The sequence below is a fragment of the Didymosphaeria variabile genome, assembly GCF_027946475.1.
Source record: "Didymosphaeria variabile strain IMI 356815 chromosome Unknown scaffold_4, whole genome shotgun sequence".
Taxonomy (NCBI): Eukaryota; Fungi; Ascomycota; class Dothideomycetes; order Pleosporales; family Didymosphaeriaceae; genus Didymosphaeria; species Didymosphaeria variabile.
This window is the reverse complement of record NW_026611623.1, coordinates 2,877,033-2,894,318: the sequence shown is the minus strand read 5'-3', so window position 1 is coordinate 2,894,318 and position 17,286 is coordinate 2,877,033. Positions and strand designations below refer to the sequence as shown.

General features: G+C 52.7%; 8 protein-coding genes across 8 annotated transcripts; 6 read left to right on the top strand and 2 right to left on the bottom strand.

The window, feature by feature from the left end:
* Positions 1-619: 619 nt before the first annotated feature.
* TMS1 (Membrane protein tms1) lies at positions 620-3,143 on the bottom strand (the record flags this gene model as incomplete). Its single annotated transcript, XM_056214643.1, has 4 exons — positions 620-1,195; positions 1,656-2,324; positions 2,373-3,044; positions 3,093-3,143. 4 exons carry the CDS (start codon positions 3,141-3,143, stop codon positions 620-622), a joined length of 1,968 nt encoding a protein of 655 aa, XP_056071910.1.
* A 387-nt stretch (positions 3,144-3,530) lies between these two features.
* On the top strand, positions 3,531-5,348 carry N0V89_005868 (uncharacterized protein; the record flags this gene model as incomplete). The annotated part of the gene is made up of 6 exons (XM_056214642.1): positions 3,531-3,620; positions 3,666-3,737; positions 3,786-3,918; positions 3,965-4,405; positions 4,467-4,686; positions 4,733-5,348. The coding sequence occupies 6 exons, from the start codon at positions 3,531-3,533 to the stop codon at positions 5,346-5,348; spliced, it is 1,572 nt and encodes a 523-aa protein (XP_056071909.1).
* A 383-nt stretch (positions 5,349-5,731) lies between these two features.
* Positions 5,732-7,067, top strand: N0V89_005867 (uncharacterized protein; the record flags this gene model as incomplete). The annotated part of the gene is made up of 2 exons (XM_056214641.1): positions 5,732-5,753; positions 5,872-7,067. The coding sequence occupies 2 exons, from the start codon at positions 5,732-5,734 to the stop codon at positions 7,065-7,067; spliced, it is 1,218 nt and encodes a 405-aa protein (XP_056071908.1).
* A 1,231-nt stretch (positions 7,068-8,298) lies between these two features.
* Positions 8,299-9,938, top strand: N0V89_005866 (uncharacterized protein; the record flags this gene model as incomplete). The annotated part of the gene is made up of 3 exons (XM_056214640.1): positions 8,299-8,417; positions 8,466-9,259; positions 9,313-9,938. The coding sequence occupies 3 exons, from the start codon at positions 8,299-8,301 to the stop codon at positions 9,936-9,938; spliced, it is 1,539 nt and encodes a 512-aa protein (XP_056071907.1).
* Positions 9,939-10,509: 571 nt separating this feature from the next.
* Positions 10,510-11,697, top strand: N0V89_005865 (uncharacterized protein; the record flags this gene model as incomplete). The annotated part of the gene is made up of 3 exons (XM_056214639.1): positions 10,510-10,614; positions 10,663-11,349; positions 11,404-11,697. The coding sequence occupies 3 exons, from the start codon at positions 10,510-10,512 to the stop codon at positions 11,695-11,697; spliced, it is 1,086 nt and encodes a 361-aa protein (XP_056071906.1).
* Positions 11,698-12,130: 433 nt separating this feature from the next.
* N0V89_005864 (uncharacterized protein) lies at positions 12,131-13,435 on the top strand (the record flags this gene model as incomplete). Its single annotated transcript, XM_056214638.1, has 2 exons — positions 12,131-13,083; positions 13,279-13,435. The coding sequence occupies 2 exons, from the start codon at positions 12,131-12,133 to the stop codon at positions 13,433-13,435; spliced, it is 1,110 nt and encodes a 369-aa protein (XP_056071905.1).
* Positions 13,436-13,675: 240 nt separating this feature from the next.
* On the top strand, positions 13,676-14,865 carry N0V89_005863 (uncharacterized protein; the record flags this gene model as incomplete). The annotated part of the gene is made up of 2 exons (XM_056214637.1): positions 13,676-13,791; positions 13,914-14,865. 2 exons carry the CDS (start codon positions 13,676-13,678, stop codon positions 14,863-14,865), a joined length of 1,068 nt encoding a protein of 355 aa, XP_056071904.1.
* A 338-nt stretch (positions 14,866-15,203) lies between these two features.
* On the bottom strand, positions 15,204-16,536 carry N0V89_005862 (uncharacterized protein; the record flags this gene model as incomplete). The annotated part of the gene is made up of 6 exons (XM_056214636.1): positions 15,204-15,210; positions 15,282-15,410; positions 15,459-15,543; positions 15,591-15,720; positions 15,770-16,189; positions 16,282-16,536. The coding sequence occupies 6 exons, from the start codon at positions 16,534-16,536 to the stop codon at positions 15,204-15,206; spliced, it is 1,026 nt and encodes a 341-aa protein (XP_056071903.1).
* Between the last annotated feature and the right edge of the window lie 750 nt (positions 16,537-17,286).

The following is a 17,286-nucleotide window of genomic DNA, read 5'->3' as shown; positions in this document are numbered from 1 at the left end:
TTGTACTTGGCTCCTTCGTAACGCAGCGTTCGAGTTGACCGCATCGTGAGCCACGTAACGTAAAAAGGCGTAGTGGATTTCGTAGGTGGAGAGAGTTCTGTGGATCTTGGTATGGAGGGTAGAGAGGTGAGCTTCTGTGGCTGTGAGAGAGTCGTTTAGAGCTTTGCTTTCACGTTGCAATTTAGCAGTGCAGGGACAAGAGCGGTACTTGATGGATCGAGGTTGTGTTTGGACATGGTTACCGCTATTGCTGAGCTTCAAGAAGGAGGGGAGGAGGTTCTTGAACGCAGACATTGTTGTTGAGCAAGGCAGGGAATCGTGATATGGACTAGGCTCATGGGTAAGGTGTATGATGTGAAAGGGAAGGGAGGATTCAATAGCACGACGTTACAAACCAGCGAAATCACAAACAGCCGTTGTGAACACGCACTCACGACACTGCAATTAGCGTACGCGTCTCTCACATGATGTAAATAGCGTTCATACAATAGCATGTCAGAATTTTATTTACTTATGAGGCCTAGAATACACGATGATGTATCATTCTGACAAACCTCCACGTCTAGTACCCTCAACACCCGTTTGCTCCTCCCTCCTCCCTCCTTTCTTCCCCCAGCTCTCACTCTCCATAATCATCAAGCACATCGTCCTTCCGTATCTGACTTTTGTGTACCACTTTCACATCCCGCCCATTCGCCGCTTTGATCCTGACCATCCCCAGCTCCTCGTAGAACGGCGAATCAAGTTCCTCATCTACTTCCCATTGGTCGTACATCTCGGGAACCGGACTTCGTCTTGCTCCTCTATTTCCTTCACTCCTTTCACGCATTGCGCATCCGTCATTTGCTTCCGCCTCGCACAAAGGCTTTAGGACATCGTCATCCCTCACATTCTTCTTTCTGAAACCAAAAGCACGACCGATGATATGCCAAAATCCATCGTGTTGCCTCTGCTTCGCCTTTTCATCCTTCTTCTTCTGCCTTGCTTTGACAAGAGCGTTCCGTCCTTCGACCCTAGCTTCCGTGGTCGCGATCTCGTCCTCGTCGTCAAAGAGCCCAATAGTCCCGGCGTGGAGTTGGCCACTATGGTCACGTGTCATGTTGATACCAAGGATGTGAAAGCGGTCCGCGGTGGTAATGGAGTGAGCGAGTAAATGCAGGATCTGCTCGTGGAAAATCTTGGTGGGACAGGTGTGCTGTACATGAGTGTGAACATGTTCGATTGGTGCCGAGGGAAGGTTTGCATTGCAAACGTGCAAATTTGAAGACGTGGCAGTTCGTGGCAGTAGTAAACGTGAAGTACCAGCAAAAGGTCAGAGTACAATCGGTTTTTGTGCTTTCTATGCCGGGGTAACAGAATGGACTTAGAGTTTTGTCTTACTGCGGGAACCTATACCATGGACACCGGTCTGAGGAGTCTCGCCGTACGAATCGATATCGCCAAACAATGCTTGAATTAGTTGGAATAGTGTGGGTATATGCTTACAACGAAGGTCATGTGCCTTAATAGAAGAAGTTAAATCAACAGAAGAGCAACAGCAAACGACATGATAAAATGCCACCCACTACAACATTTGCGCCACTATACTAGTAGTCAAACCGATCAGGCAAAATGAGCGGAGCAACCAAACTCCACGTGTAAATTCCATAACACACCCACGCGCTGATGATCTTCGCCCAGCTAGCCCAGTACGTCCTACCCACAGGGACAAAGTCATTCTGCATGTCCTTTTCGTCAAAGTTGGTGGTCAGAAGCGTGGCAACCCATGTGGTGCTGAGGAAGAAGATGACGTGGAAGAGCGTGTAGTTGTACTGGGTGGCGTTGCGTTCGTCGTCCCGTGGGTTCTTTGACGGTCCCTCATCCTCATCATCACTGTCTGACTCGTCTAGCGCAGAGGCAGGGAGTGAGCCAGATTCAACGGCGGCGCGGAGAGCGGCAGCTCGCATCTCACGACGAGATTCAGGTTGCTGGGTCACAAGACCATGTTCATAGTCTTCAGTTCCTACGCGAGAGTATCCATTTCCGTAGGAGTTGCCTTGAGCGCCAAGAGCCAAGCCATACGTAGCCGCACGTGTTGTAGTGTATGCAACAGTAACAAAAGTCACGATTGCGCCAATGATAATGGTTGCTTTGCGAGTGCCACGAGCGCGAATGAGCGGGTTACACTGGTGGTCGTCGGGTTCCATGCCGACTGCAGACATGGTGAGGTATGTGCAGTAGATGGCAACAATAGCCGACTGAGCAAGTCCGGCGCGAGGGTTGACGTTCTGGACAGCTGGGTGAATCGACACGATCGACGAAAGGAGCAACAAGATCAGATTGATCTAGGACTGTTAGATCACGAATTCTCAAGAATTGGGCGCTGTACTCACAGTAATTGCAGCCTGATTCATGCCGCATCCGCTCCTCGCAAAGTAAATGTACATGACAACCGTCATAGCGAACGAAGCCAGGTACATGAATAGCGCAGATCCCACGAGCATTCCAGTCCACACTCTAGACTCGGTGACCTCGATCTTCTCCTGGCAATATTCTGCCCAATTGTGTGCGAGGTCGACGAGGAGAATCAAACCGATAAGGAGGAAGAGGCAGGCGCCGATCATAGCGAAGTAGTTACCCCAGACGATGAAGAAGGAGTTCGGGATAAAGAAGGTCAGGACCACCATAGCCAGCCATGCGATGATCTTCGGGGCCCAGAAACCGTTCTGGATAGGTGCGCGACCGTCCTTGGAGCTGCGTACGCCGATGAGCATCATAGCCATGATGACATGGAAGAAACCGAGGGCGAAGTTGATGCGCTGCACTGCGACGTATCCGTAGCACTGTTCGCCGTGGCATTTGATATCGACGTAGTCCAGCGTGAGGTGTGATAGCTTTTTCATAGCCCAGTCGGTGAGCATTATCCATGATACGATAGAGTTGAAGAGAAGGATGAGGGCGTATGCGATACGAGTAGCGATGCTGTTTCCACACTTGCCGCCGCAAGATCCACAGACAGCGCTGCAGGTGGCTGCTCCACAGCACGAGGCGGCAACCCCCCAGAGCTGGGCAAATTAGCAATGCAAAGATGATGTCGCGCGCATTCTACTCACTGTACCGACGCTCGGCAGAGCCAGCATCGGGATAGACAAAAGCGCGCCCATGGTTGCGATGTCGTCGAGATCGTGTGTCTGTGTCTAGGAGGAGGGTGCAGTTGGCGCCTGTGACGTTCTCGCGCGCCAGGGCAATGCCAACGTGGCTTGGCGCAGCTGAGGGAACGCTTATCTCCGCTCGGGATGACACCCGATCTCAACGTTGCTGCATCCTACTATTTTCGCATTGTATCGTGGATTTTGTAAATTCCACGTTTCCCGTTGGTACTTTCCTTCATCAAAGTCTTTCTAAATCTTTCCATCTATCCAAACACTCATACTGTCGTCCTCGGCATCTCATCAGCCTCCGAACTAGACCCTCAGCGCGATTCCCCACTACAATTCCATACTTTGATGTTATCGCGATAACCAAAGCCTTGTCTGCTCGTACTGGGCACAATGGTCGTCGCGGAAAGGCCGACGCACCAGAAGACGCGGATAGTGTCCGTCGTTGCAGCGACAGCCATCGCTCTTGCATGTGGAACGAATGTGAGTTGAAGTACTCCTGTCGCGACTTGGGCTGACATGTACCAGTATGCCTATTCAGCATGGGCGCCACAGTTCGCTGAGAAACTCCAACTCTCCACAACCCAGAGCAATATTATTGTACGATCCTCGCGCACATTCACCACCTCGCACTCACCATGATATCAGGGGACATCCGGGAACATGGGCATGTATGCCGCGGGAATACCAGTAGGCATCATCACAGACAGAAAGAGTCCACGTCTTGCTGGACTGATTGGCATGCTCTCCCTGTTCGCGGGCTACTATCCCATACACATTGGTAAGCTGACTGCAAACGGTGAGAAGTGCGTGGCTGATGATTGCAGCTTATGATGAAGGAGCTAGCTCCATGAGCGTAGCGCTCCTCTCTTTCTGTTCGTTTCTCAGCGGCATAGGTAGCTGCGCTGCGTTTCAAGCCGCCATGAAAGTAGCTACACTCAACTGGCCCACCCACAGAGGCACGGCGACTGCCTTCCCTCTTGCAGCCTTCGGCTTGAGTGCCTTCTTTTACACCTTCATCGCTGGTATAGCGTTTCCAGGAGACACTTCTAGCTTACTCGTTCTACTCTCCTTTGGAACGTCCATGGTTGTGCTTGTCGCACTACCGTTCCTTCATGTCGTTGACCACAAGACTGGCACAGGCTATGCTGTCCTGCCCACCAACGAGCGCACCCGTCGCAATTCGAATGTCTTGCACCGGACCAGGTCTAACGGTAGCAAGAACAGTAGCCGATACAGCAACTCGTCAATACCCCAGTCGGAGCCTAGTAAGTCATGCCTTTCTTTCCACTTCAAGCGCCCCTTGTCTTTGCCAACCGTATCAACCAGACAATGACGAACGGGATGATGATTCAGATGAGACGTCCTCGCTCCTGTCCGGACCTGGCGATCTACTTCCAGAGGACGATGCGGCCAGCAGAGCCAGTAGGAAAACAAATCACTCACATTGCCTAGATATTACTGGATTGGCCTTGCTATACAAGTTTGAATTTTGGCAGATTTGGGTCATTATGGGGTTGCTTACTGGAGTCGGACTGATGACCATCAAGTGAGTTTATCAACGGCGCTTCTGTCTGGGTTACTGACAGTAGCAGCAACATTGGTCACGACGCGCAAGCACTCTGGAATCACTGGGATCCAAGCGCCAGTAAAGACTTCGTTGCCCACCGCCAACTCTGGCACGTCTCAATCATCTCGCTCGGCTCCTTTTCAGGGCGTCTGCTATCGGGGATTGGCTCCGATGTGATTGTGAAGCGATTGGGCGGATCCCGTTTGTGGTGTATAGTGGCAGCAGCAACCGTGTTTCTGATTGCTCAATTCTGCGCAACCCGTATTGAGGATCCGCACCATTTGTGGGCTGTGTCAGGTCTTTGTGGGCTCGCATACGGCATTCTCTTTGGTGTGCTCCCCGCCGTTGTAATCGACGTTTTTGGCGCCGACGGATTCGCCGTCAACTGGGGATTCATGACGCTCGCACCTGTCGTGAGTGGGAATATCTTCAACTTGTTCTACGGCGCAGTGTACGACTCGCACTCAGAGGTGCAGGTTGGTGGCGAGTTCAACTGCGATGAGGGCCTAATTTGCTACAAAGCGGCGTACTATGTCACTTTGGTATCGAGCGCTCTGGGCATCGTTGCGTGCCTCTGGGCCATACAGACCGAGCATGCGGCGAAGCGGAAGGCTGAAGAGCTCGAGGACCACCATGCATGATCTCTTTTCTCTGTACATATTATTTCAGCCTTGGGTATGGAAGCGCAAGACACGCATTTAGCGTGTACATGGGACTCTTGCATTTAGATATCGAATGTAGATCCGGTTGATACGGAATGCCATTGTCTCCAATGAGGCTATTAGCGCAGGCACAGCACGGGCACCGAAGCCCCGCCTCGACCCCTGTTGGACGCTGCGCTCGGACTTTGGGTGGCGGTAACTCTTACGACGACACTGCCTCGAGAGCGTCTGCTCACTCTCTTCGAAGCCACCAGGCTGCCATATGAATTCTACCTAGGAGCTCCTATATACTATTGCTGCATTAGCAACACCCAACACTCCACACCTTCATCTTCCAGGTCACTAGCAGAGCCGCCGTCCCGATGCCTGCGCCACTAGCGAAAGGTAAGCCCACCGAGCTCATGCATCTCGCTGCTGTGCCGCGACACCACCCTGTACCTCACACAACACCTTTGATTGCTTTCTCATGTCTCTCCCATTACCTGTGCCAACCTGCTTGCAGGCTCCGGCTCCCGCGCTCGTTCAAAATCTCCTATCTCTCATACCCGTCGTGCCCCGCGGAGGCCTAACCATCCGTTCCCAATAGGCCTCATTATAGCCGCCTCGGTCATCGTCGCCGCCGGCATCGCCATCTACGAATCTCCCCAGGTTCGACAGTGGGTCGACCAGTCCCGTCGCAAGATCGCCGTAGCGCTGCACTCTCTGGGCGACGAGATACAACCCCGCCGCCCGTCCGAATCGTCCGAAGATTTCGATGAGCGCAAGCGCCGCCAAAGGGAGGAGATTATTAGGTGGAATCGCAATGACTTGATAAAGCGCGCGCGAGAGGAGGGGATCGCTGTAGATCTGGATGAGCTCGCACGCATCGGACAGGAAGACGTTGAGCTGGCGGAGCGTAGACAGCGCCGAAAGACGAATGCGAGCCAGAAGAGCTTCGACGACCTTGTAGGCAGTGATGGCATGCTCAAGAAAGCCGGATCTACTGCGCAAACGGCTACCGGCAACGATGCAACGAGCGGTGCACTCCGACACCGCGGCGTGGCTGGCTTTGCGGCTGGTTCAGTTGCTGCAGCTACTCTCGTGAATCCCTTCTCCGACGACCAAATACTATTCGACCACGACGAAGACGAAGCCCACTCACCGCAACCATTCACCTACACCGAGCCCAACACCCGCGAGAGCTCCGCCACCATCGAAGGTTCGCCCACTGCCTCTCCCCATACTGCCCAGCTCATCGACCTCACCCCCGAATCCGTCTACCTGCACCCCGAGGACCCCCAAACAGCGTCCATCCCCGCCTCTGCAGCTCCCTCCGAAGCCGGCGACCAGATCGCCCAATCATTCTACTCCTTCACATCCGAAGCTCGCTCCGACGACGAAGCCGAAATCATATCTACCGGGACCCTCACCCCGCGCTCCGACCGATCCGGCGACTTCACAGGCGCGTCTATAGTCGGTAGCCAAGCCGACGACATCGCTATACTGAGCATGCAGAACGACACAGACCACGATGCGCGCTCTGAAATCTTCTCAGAGTCTGGCTTCACCGAGGCTGGATTCTCGGAAGCAGGGTTCAGCGAAGTGGGAGAGAACAGGGGTATCATGACGCCGTCGAGCTGGACAGATGTAGGCAGCGACGATGAGAGTGAGTGGGGTGGGCCTGCGCATGGTGGACACGTGAGTCAGGTGCAGCAATGATGTTCTCAACGTTATACTAGGGTTCGGGGGGTTAATGGCGTTTTGGGATGGGAAGGATACCTTTGGCTTGAATTTGATCTGACTGACTTGGGGATGTATGCATGGTCGGGTAAATAAACATCCGGAGAGCATCACTGGTTTTGCTATATTGGGACCGCTCTCTGTACGTGTTTCCTAAGCAAGCGAGCTTCGCGGCAGCAAGGACTTGACAACATTGCCTATCGTCTACAGTGATGTTACTGATGTTTACAATATTTGCGTCGTGTTTGCTCTGCGTAGCCTAGATATACTTAGTATATATACCTAGTCTAGATTATAAGTATAGTGACTCAGGTAGAACGTTCTACCTGGCGCCCGGGGAACAGGATCCGAATCCGTCTCGTATCCTGGCATAGCGCTGGATGCTTTGCATGTTGGCCGGAACTTCCAGTGTGCATTGTCGGAATTCCCACTCTGTACTCTGTATGGTCGGAAGTTCCACTTTCACAGCAGGAGTATCCACTTCATACAGCAGGAGCGCGTTATCTGTGCATAGGCAGTGCATGGGGTCCACATGCTTCCAATTGATTTGTGTTTGCTTCTTCAAGACTGCACTGTAATTCCGCCATCACATCGCTTGAGTGCAGACATTGCATGCACGCCTCAACTCTGCTGATAAGGCTTCAAGACTGTACTTGAATATGAATAAAACGAGCTACTTAGATGGTGTTGTACAACAACACCAGCCTCGTGCATATCGTACATAACGACCGCAAGCCCAAGTCACGCGTCAACCCGCAAACTCTATTAAAAGCCCCCTTCGGCCCTTGTTCATGACCCGAAGCCTGGACTTTGCGGGGTACCTCCCCGGAATCACACAACGGCAGCGTGCTTGCTATGCCCTCGCGTGGAGGAAAAGCCGCGTGTTCCTCCCGCGGTGCAGTTGCCCGAAATGCCAACGCCGCCGATCAAATGTGGACGACGTCTGGGGGTTTAGCGTCGACTTCTCCAGGTTTTGGTTGGAGCGGGGCAACGCCAAGGCGGGCGGCCGGTCTTGATCGGGACCAGCGCGGGTTGGTGTCAAAGCGCGGGCTGCTTGGCTGGCGCGCGGGCTGGAAGGATGCTGGAGCAGATGCAGGCAGGTGGCAGTGTGCTATCCGTGGGTGCGGGTCGTATAAGGTGCGAGGGATCTGCTGGTGTTTGCATGTCGTCTCGTTGACCCTCAGAGCTAAAGACGCGAACACCGAGCACTATGGACCCCGCAACGTCCATGGAGGATAAGAGACCGACGAGTGCGAGTCATCTCGAGGATTTCAAAAAAGCCGGCGATGCGCACCAGGTAGCAGAGAGGGGACAGGTCGCGACTGACATGTGAGAGGTCCGCCTCTTCCGTTATCCACTCTTGTTAACGTTTCCCAGCTACGGCCACTCTCTTGTCCAGTTCGACCCCAAGGCCGAATCGCGTCTGAGATGGAAAATCGATCTCTACATCGTGCCTACAGTGGCCCTTCTCTACCTCTTCTGCTTCATCGACAGAGCCAACATCGGAAATGCGAAAATTGCTGGCCTTGAAAAGGACCTGGGTATGACCGGCTACGATTACAATGGGGTGCTCTCTGTTTTCTACGTCAGCTACATCGTCTTTGAGATCCCGAGTAACATGGCCTGCAAATGGATGGGTCCTGGCTGGTTCATTCCGCTAATCTCCCTGGGCTTCGGTATCTGCTCGCTTGGAACGGCATTCGTGCATTCGAGGGCCGCCATCTCTGGAGTGCGCTTCTTGCTTGGAATCTTCGAGGCCGGTATGCTGCCCGGTATTGCATACTACATGTCTCGCTGGTATCGACGAAGCGAACTTGCCTTCAGGTTGAGTCTGTACATCGTTATGGCGCCCTTGGCTGGGGCTTTTGGTGGTTTGCTCGCTAGTGCTATCTTGAAGCTCGATGGCTTTGGAAGCCTGCACAAATGGCGCATGATCTTTGCGATCGAGGGCATTATCACGTGCGGTCTTTCGCTGATTGCTTTCTTTACGCTCACGGATCGCCCGGAGACGGCGCGGTGGTTGACACAGGAAGAGAAGGATCTTGCCAATGCAAGAGTCAAGTCGGAGCGGGTTGGCACGACGGAAGTTCTCGACAAGATCGACAAGACGAAAACACTGCGCGGCATTCTCAGCCCAGTCACACTGACAACGTCGTTCATCTTCCTCCTCAGTAAGACCCTTTCTTCCCTGATGGCCCTTTCATTTACTAACAGCACGGCACAGACAACATCACCGTCCAAGGCCTCGCCTTCTTTGCCCCAACCATCGTCCAAACTATCTACCCGAAAGACACCGTAATCTCCCAACAATTGCACACGGTCCCGCCCTACGTCGTCGGCGGCTTCTTCACCGTACTATTCCCCTTCCTCTCCTGGCGCTTCGACCGCCGCTGCATCTTCTTCATCTTCTCCGCTCCGCTCATCATGATCGGCTACATCATGTTTCTAGCCTCCACCGATGCGCAGACACGCTACGGTGCCACCTTCCTCATCGCCAGCGGCGCGTTTTCCTTCGGTGCACTCTGCAACGCGCAGGTTTCTGCGAATGTGGTTAGTGATACGGCGAGGGCGAGCGCGATCGGAACGAATGTTATGTTGGGAAATGTTGGGGGCCTTATTTCGACTTGGTCATTCTTACCGTTTGATAAGCCGAATTACCATATTGGTAACGGGTTGAATTTGGCGACGAGTAGCTGCATCTTGATACTATCGACGGGTCTATTGTTCTGGATGAAATGGAGCAACAAGAAAAGGGAACAGAAGCGCGTGGATGAGGAGTTGGCGGGGCTTACGTTGCAACAGCAGCAGGATTTGGATTGGAAGCATCCGAGCTTTAGGTGGAGGCCGTAGTGGGAAATTGAGGAGCAGGAGTGGACTGAGCTAGTAATCGTGATTTGAGGATGAGGATCGTATTTGATGGTATATGTGTAGGGAAATCTGATTATGCATGCACTCAAAGTTCCTTTGCAGAAGCATTGCCAACGAAGGCTACGGTGCTTGTAATGTGGGAAGCTTTGTAATCTCTATGGCGTTCAAGATTGAAGCCGAAATCACACATTTGCTACATGTGATTACTGAGATGGCTACTTAACTCAGAGGTGATTTGAGAAGACTGTTTGGGTTCTTGGTTTGTAGCGATGGGGTTAACCGGGGTTAGTCTGGCGGCCGTTGCAATGACGGAGTCGCTGCCCCGCAAGGTGGAGGCGGAGCTCCTATGCCTCGGCTGCGCTCGGTCTCTCGATAGCTTTCCGTATCTGCGAACATAATTGATGTATAAACTTCACAACACACGATACCCAGTGTCCCTTGCATTGAGCGCTGGACCAAGGTTTCGCATTGTTTTTCTTCCCCGAATTGATGAATACGTAAACCTTTCCGCAAGCGCTAACGCACTTCAATCCTAAGCTCGAACTAAATTACAATGCCATCCGCAATCGCGATTAAAAAGGTGGATGGCAAACCAGGACAGGTCTACTATCCCCTCGAGAAAATCACGATTCCAGAACCAAAACCCTCAGATAATGAAGTTCGTCTCCCCTCCTACCTTCCCAATGCTCACTAACAAAGATGCAAGGCCGTCATAACCCTCACAGCCGCCGCCCTTAACCACCGCGACCTCTTCATCCGCCAACACCTCTACCCAGGCACAGCCTTCGGCGTGCCCCTCCTTGCCGACGGCGTCGGAGTCGTCACATCCACCGGTTCATCCCCCGCAGGTCGTAAATGGAGAGGAAAGCGCGTCCTCCTGAACCCGGGGACTGGCTGGAAAGACAGTCCCGATGGCCCTGAGCATCCAAAGGGCTATGCGATTATGGGCGGCACGAAATTTAATCCTGCAGGCACGCTGGCAGAGGTGGTTACAATGGATGTCGGTGATTTGGAGGAGTGTCCGGAGCATCTATCTGATGCGGAAGCGGCGGCGTTGCCGTTGACTGGACTGACAGCGTGGAGGGCGTTTTTCACCAAATCTGGTAACGCTCTTCCCGGTAGAAACATCTTCGTGACGGGTATTGGGGGTGGTGTCGCGCTGATGGTGTTGCTGTACGGCGTCGCACAAGGGTGCAATGTCTATGTGAGCAGCGGGAATCAAGAGAAGATTGATAAGGCGATTAAGCTTGGGGCGAAGGGAGGCGTGAATTATAAAGAAGAGGGGTGGGAGAAGAAGTTGAAGGCAAGTTTACCGAAGGATCGGCCGTTTTTTGATGCGATTGTGGACGGAGCGGGAGGGGATATTGTGGCTAAGGGCACGAAGTTGCTAAAGGTAAGGCTATCACTCTTATTCGCGGCCCACAGGACGGTATTGACATCAAAGTAGGCTGGTGGCATTATCTCCGTCTACGGGATGACTGTTGCACCAAAGATGCCGTTCCTCATGACGGCTGTTCTTAGCAATATCGAAGTTCGCGGCTCGACTATGGGCTCACGCAAAGAATTCGCGGACATGGTTCAGTTCGTGCGCGAGAAGAAGATCAGGCCTATTGTTAGCAGGAGTGTGCACGGAATGGATATAGGTCAATTAGATGGTCTGTTCGAAGATATGAAGAACGCGGCTCAATTTGGGAAGCTGGTGGTCACATTGGGCGATAAAGGGAAGGCGAGTAAGTTGTAGCGCTACTTTGCCCGTGGCGATTGGTGACGCATAGAGACAGCAACGAATTATATGCTGTGAAACCGAACGGCATCGTCCAAGTGTTGCTTTTGCATTTCCCTCAGTTCCCCCGAGCATCTTCACACCATACACATGAAGCGGGGCATTTAGTGACCGACCGTCGACAAGACACCCGGCCTTGCACAGTTTGTGCACTTTGATTACCAGTGTGACCACGACACTCGTGGACCTAACTCACGACCTGTGGAGTCTAGTCCAATTTGGGAAAGAACGCGCCTCCACGATAAATGCAAAATCATGAAGAGCAAGAGGATGCGACGAAGGTCTGCCAGGCCATAAAAGACCTTAAGATGAACACGAATCACCGAAACATGTTGATTAGGTACGGGGCGCTCAGTTACGCATTTTACACCAACATCTCAACCTCCTACTAATGGCAGACACAAAGCCCCGCGAGTACGATCTCGTACTGTACGGCGCGACTGGATATACCGGAGGCCTTACAGCACAATACATCACCAAGCATCTCCCCTCCGACCTTCATTGGGCAATCGCCGGCCGTTCACCGTCTAAGCTCAATGCCCTCTCATCAACACTCACCCCATTGCGTCCAGACCGCCCACCCCCTTCTACGGAAACAATCGAACACACCAAAGATGCCCTAGTCGCCTTAGCCCGTAAAACCCGCGTCTTAATTACAACCGTGGGTCCCTTCCACCTCCACGGCAGCCTAGTGATGGAAGTTTGTGCGACTGCAGGAACACACTACGTAGACAGCACTGGCGAGACGCCCTGGGTGTACGAGGTAGCCCACAAATGCCATGAGCTAGCGAAGAGTAACGGAGCGTGTTTGATCACGCAGTGCGCTATGGACTCCGCTCCCGCTGATCTGGCTGCGTACGCGCTTGTGCGGTTTCTACGTGAGAACTGCGTTGCAGAAACGAAGGAGGTTGTGCATTCGATTCAAGAGTGGAGGAACGGTATGAGTGGGGGTACGCTGCATAGCCTTATCGGAGTCGCTGGGTCGTATCCTTTCACCCACTTGAAAGAGTCGATAAAGCCGTTGGCCTTGTGTCTGGATGGTGTGCATCCGAAGAATCGGCCCCGTGCGTTCGGGTGGAGTGGGACGAAGAGGCAGGATGATGTGGGCTTGTTGACGGATAGCGTGATCGGCATTCCTGATGCAGGTCTTGTGTATCGGTCGTGGAGCTTGATGGACTATGGCGAAGGGTTCAGCTACTTCACGGGCATGAAGGCTGCAAACCGTGTATCAGGCTTCTTTTGGCATGCTGGTTTGATAGCAAGCTTGCCGATGTTGCTGGTGTCACCTATTCGGAAGCTGTTGACGAGTGTGTTGCCATCACCAGGCGAGGGACCTTCGGAAAAGTAAGTGAACCTTATCATTCCTCCGAAAGATGACCTCTCTTGGATGAGATCGCTGAACTTCGTGCGTAGAGCCAAAGTAAAAGATCGTACGTCTTGGAAGACCATGGCGCGCAGTGACGGTTCCACTCCTCAGACCGCGATCTGCGAGATGGCGTTTTCAGGAGGTATGTACTCGCTAACTGCAATTCTGCTGAGCGAAGCGGCCATTGTACTGCTGCGACCTGATCGCGAGAATTGGGCACAGAGGCTTGGTGGAGGTGTCCTTACACCTGCTACTTTGGGAGATCAGTATGTGGAGAGGGTGAAGACTGCCGGGCTAAAGATGGATATCGGGTTCGTAGGGCAGTGTTAGAGCAAGTAAGGTGAAGGGGAGTTTCTCCTACCTTTATTCTCGTTAGGAGTGAGTGTTAGATCCAAACTTAAGTTCCTCCAGCCGACAGGCGCGGTTTTCGACGGCGTTTGGCCTGCCACGCGCTAGTGCTCCTGCCTACTCCCGGACGGAAGTCGCGACTTCTAAACAGCAAACGCACCGTCGGTGTCTATCTACAGCTTCAAACATAACTTCCAAATCCTCTTCAAGCAAGTCCTCGCCATGAAGCTCACGTTGTGGGTGGTATTGGCCCTCCTGACCCTGTGTCTCGCTTTCCAGCAGCGCCTTGAGTACACCGATGGTGGCGACCTCAACGATACCGAGATCGCCCGAAGGTGGTAAGTCTCTTGATTGTATGGGTCACCGAGGCATACACTTACCGTGAGGGCTGGAGGAACAATCCACCGCCGCAGATTCCATTTGATCAAGTCTGGAATCATGCGCTCTGCAGAGGCATAAGTCTTTACAACGCCTTCTTCCAGTCAAACCACGAACTGGGTGTTGACACATCAAAGAGATGGTCGCTCCTAGACACAGCAACTTGGGGTTACAAGATGAAATATGCTCTCCCTCCAGCTGTACGCAATCTAGGGGCAGATGGCCTTCCACCCAGCAGCTACGGAATTGCAAGGGCGCTCGACAGTCTGAGGATATCTAACAGAGATTGGCAAGATGGAGGAAGCCTCACGACGATGGCTATCAACCACTTTGACGCTACACAGTTTACACAGATCCCGGCAAAAACCCTCGACCAACAGACTTATCCAAAGCCTAGAAGCCAAACCGGCGAGCGTAATAGGTACACAGGCATGTATTTGACATGGGGATACAGTGTCGCCAATGGAGTCATCTATAACTTGTTCCAAAAAAGTACCGTCACCGCTGCTTCCGAACGTATACCTCTAATTCTAGAGGGACAACTTCCTGAGCTACGTAACATGGCGGATCTGCAGTATGTCACGTGGGAGAGCAGTGCGAGAGCACTAGGCCCCGAAGCAATCAAGAAGCTCGAGTGGTATTTCGTGGCAAGCATCCTCAATGAAGAGACCCGACAGATCATCAGGGGAGCGCTCATGCATCTTTTGCGCACTGGTTTCGACGAACCGCTCCTCCCATGGCCCGGACGTTGGATCTCTATCACCACCAATAGTGGTCTGGCTATCCTGGGAAGTGAGCTTGGAAAAACACTCGGCTATTTTCTCGCTTTCCACAAAGAAAATCTGGGTAATATGTGGGTGGATGGAGTGGTAGTCTTCCATGGGGATACGGATCATAAGGCTGCTTGCCTGGCATTCCACGTACGGCAACCTGCACGTCGCCCTTTCCTGCAATTCGAATTTGATCTAAGTGATCCGGGTAGGAACCCACCGGACTCACCGCAGAGGATGATTCCGGATCCTCGAGGTTCCTGAAGAGGCGACTATGCAAACGGCTCTGAGGGAGTGCACAGAGTCTCGAGGGAGACCAAGCTCTGGGTTGCTTGATGTATCGACATCAATGGGAATTGAATGATGAGCCAAGCAACATGTTAATCAAGCATAGCCAGGCATTATTGTCATACTCATGATACATCCCAGACAGATTCACGACTGTCAAGGCAGATAGCGTTGCAAATCGATGGACAGTACAACAAGTCTCTCACAAGGTTCATCTGACCCCATCGATTACCCTCCCTCTTCATCATCAATCCTCCCAACACACTTAGGAGCACGCCACCCCACTCGGCACATTCGTGCACTTAGAGTACGTCTTACCTCCTGTGACCACGACATTGCTCCAAGTCCACCCGGTGCAAGCCCCACTGCCGCACGTGACGACTACATCATACCCTGAGCTTGACACTGCACCGCTGCCTGTGATGTTTTCGATGGTCAGACCGGTGATTGGGACGCCGGAAGATGCGGTCCCACCGTCGAGGTCGCCTCCGTCGTAGTTTTGCTCGATCAGGATGCCGTATCTGCGAGCAATTAGCACGTCCTAAGTGGTCGGCAAAGATGAGATATACTTCGAGATAGAAGCCAGGGTGATCTTGTTATATGTCACGCCTTTGATGGTGCCTGTGTCGTTCTCGATGGCTTTGATGCGGATGCCTGGCACTTGTTAAATCGAACACAAGAGACCATGAGTAGCTACATACCATTGACCGAGTTCTTGACCTCGCTGTTGTAGAATGTCACCGTGTCGACAACGTTGTTGTCACGACCACCTACGGATCCAATCGACAGCCCGTGTCCACCCGAGCAAACGCCGTTCTGGAATGTAATTTTCTGGTATTTCATCTTAGTATTGAGCAACATCAACGGCGAAACGACTCACGGTTCCCGAGTTGATAGCCACGCAATCATCTTGGTTGTACACATTGGCGCCATCAATAACAACATTCGTGCTGCTTCCGATGTCAAACCCATCCGTGTTCTTGCCTTCGCTATCACCAGCGGAATTATCAATCGTCATGCTAGTAATAGTCAGATCGTTCGCACCGTTGATGCTGACCGCTTGGACCGGTGTGTTCTCGATGTGCAGATTGGTAATGGACGAGCTGATCAGGTTATGCGCGGCGAAAAACTTCGGCTTCGTCTTTCCACTACTACCTCCTCCGCCGTCCCACCAGCGCGCTCCATCGGGGTTTAGGTAGGCGCCTGATGCTCCGGAGACCTTGATACCAGTGCCTTCAATTTGAAGGAGAGGGCCGGCCCATTCTTTGTAGCCCCAGGTGGTCTCGCCTTCGAAGATGACCTAGAATCAGACATGTCAATGAGTTTTCTTGTCACGAGAGTATTTAGAGAAGACTTGAGGAAGCCGTTATGAATGTGGCTTATACTACTCACCGAAGTGTCGTCGGGAAGTTTCGACAGATCCAGTGTCACACCAGACGGCACAGCGACATTGGAAAGCACGATGGTAGAGCACGCTGTCTGGCTTGCACTAGCAGATGCGGCACCATTAGCACCCGAAAAGGTGCAGCTAGTCGCACGCTTGACAACGCCCGGTTTTGGGGCTGGGGTAACGGCTGGCTGGGCTACGGGCGAAGCATTGCCTAGAGTGGCCAAGACGACTAGGAGTGAAGGAACGAGGAACACCATGACGGACAAGCAGTGAATGCAGGAGCCGAGTTCTTGGTAGAGAGTACAAGCACTCTTGGCTTGAGGACAAGCTTTATATGCCCGCATCGCTGTACAACGCAGGTTCATTGGGGACCTTGGAGTGAACGAGAATCTCCGTTATCAAAGAGTGATTCCTCCAGTCACATTGCGGACGCGTCAACACTGGCGCATTTAATATACCATTGTGAGAAATGGTGGCTGTCGCAACTCACATCCACGGCTACTTCGGCCTGCGCTTGTAGAGACAGGGGACGATGCAGTCCGGGGTTTGCGGAGTGATGGTGTGTTCGACTCCTGAGCTACTTGCTTGTGGTCTAGCCGTACGACCCACCCCCGCAGGTCTATAACACCGTACTGTTAATTTTCCGGCGCTAGTCTTTTTCATATCTTGTTGGCAGCGGAATAGGTACACCTCAACGGACCTTATACAGCTTCAGCTTCCACGAATCATGCAGTTTGGCGCCATACATGTGCTTTCAGGTATACCATGGGCCAAGGAAGTACGTATACCCTGATGTTCCGTTCCGGGTTCCCACTGACTTGCTGAACAGTAATGCACTGTGGTTTACGAATGCACGTGAAGACTGCACTGCAGGTGCCGAATACAATAGTGCCTTTATCGGCACCGCTTTCCCCAACTCTACGCCCGGAAATTTGTAGTCATGGTGAGTTCTGGAGCTCAAGCTACCCGATGTTGGTAAGGAGATGTTCACCATAGAACATGAAGCG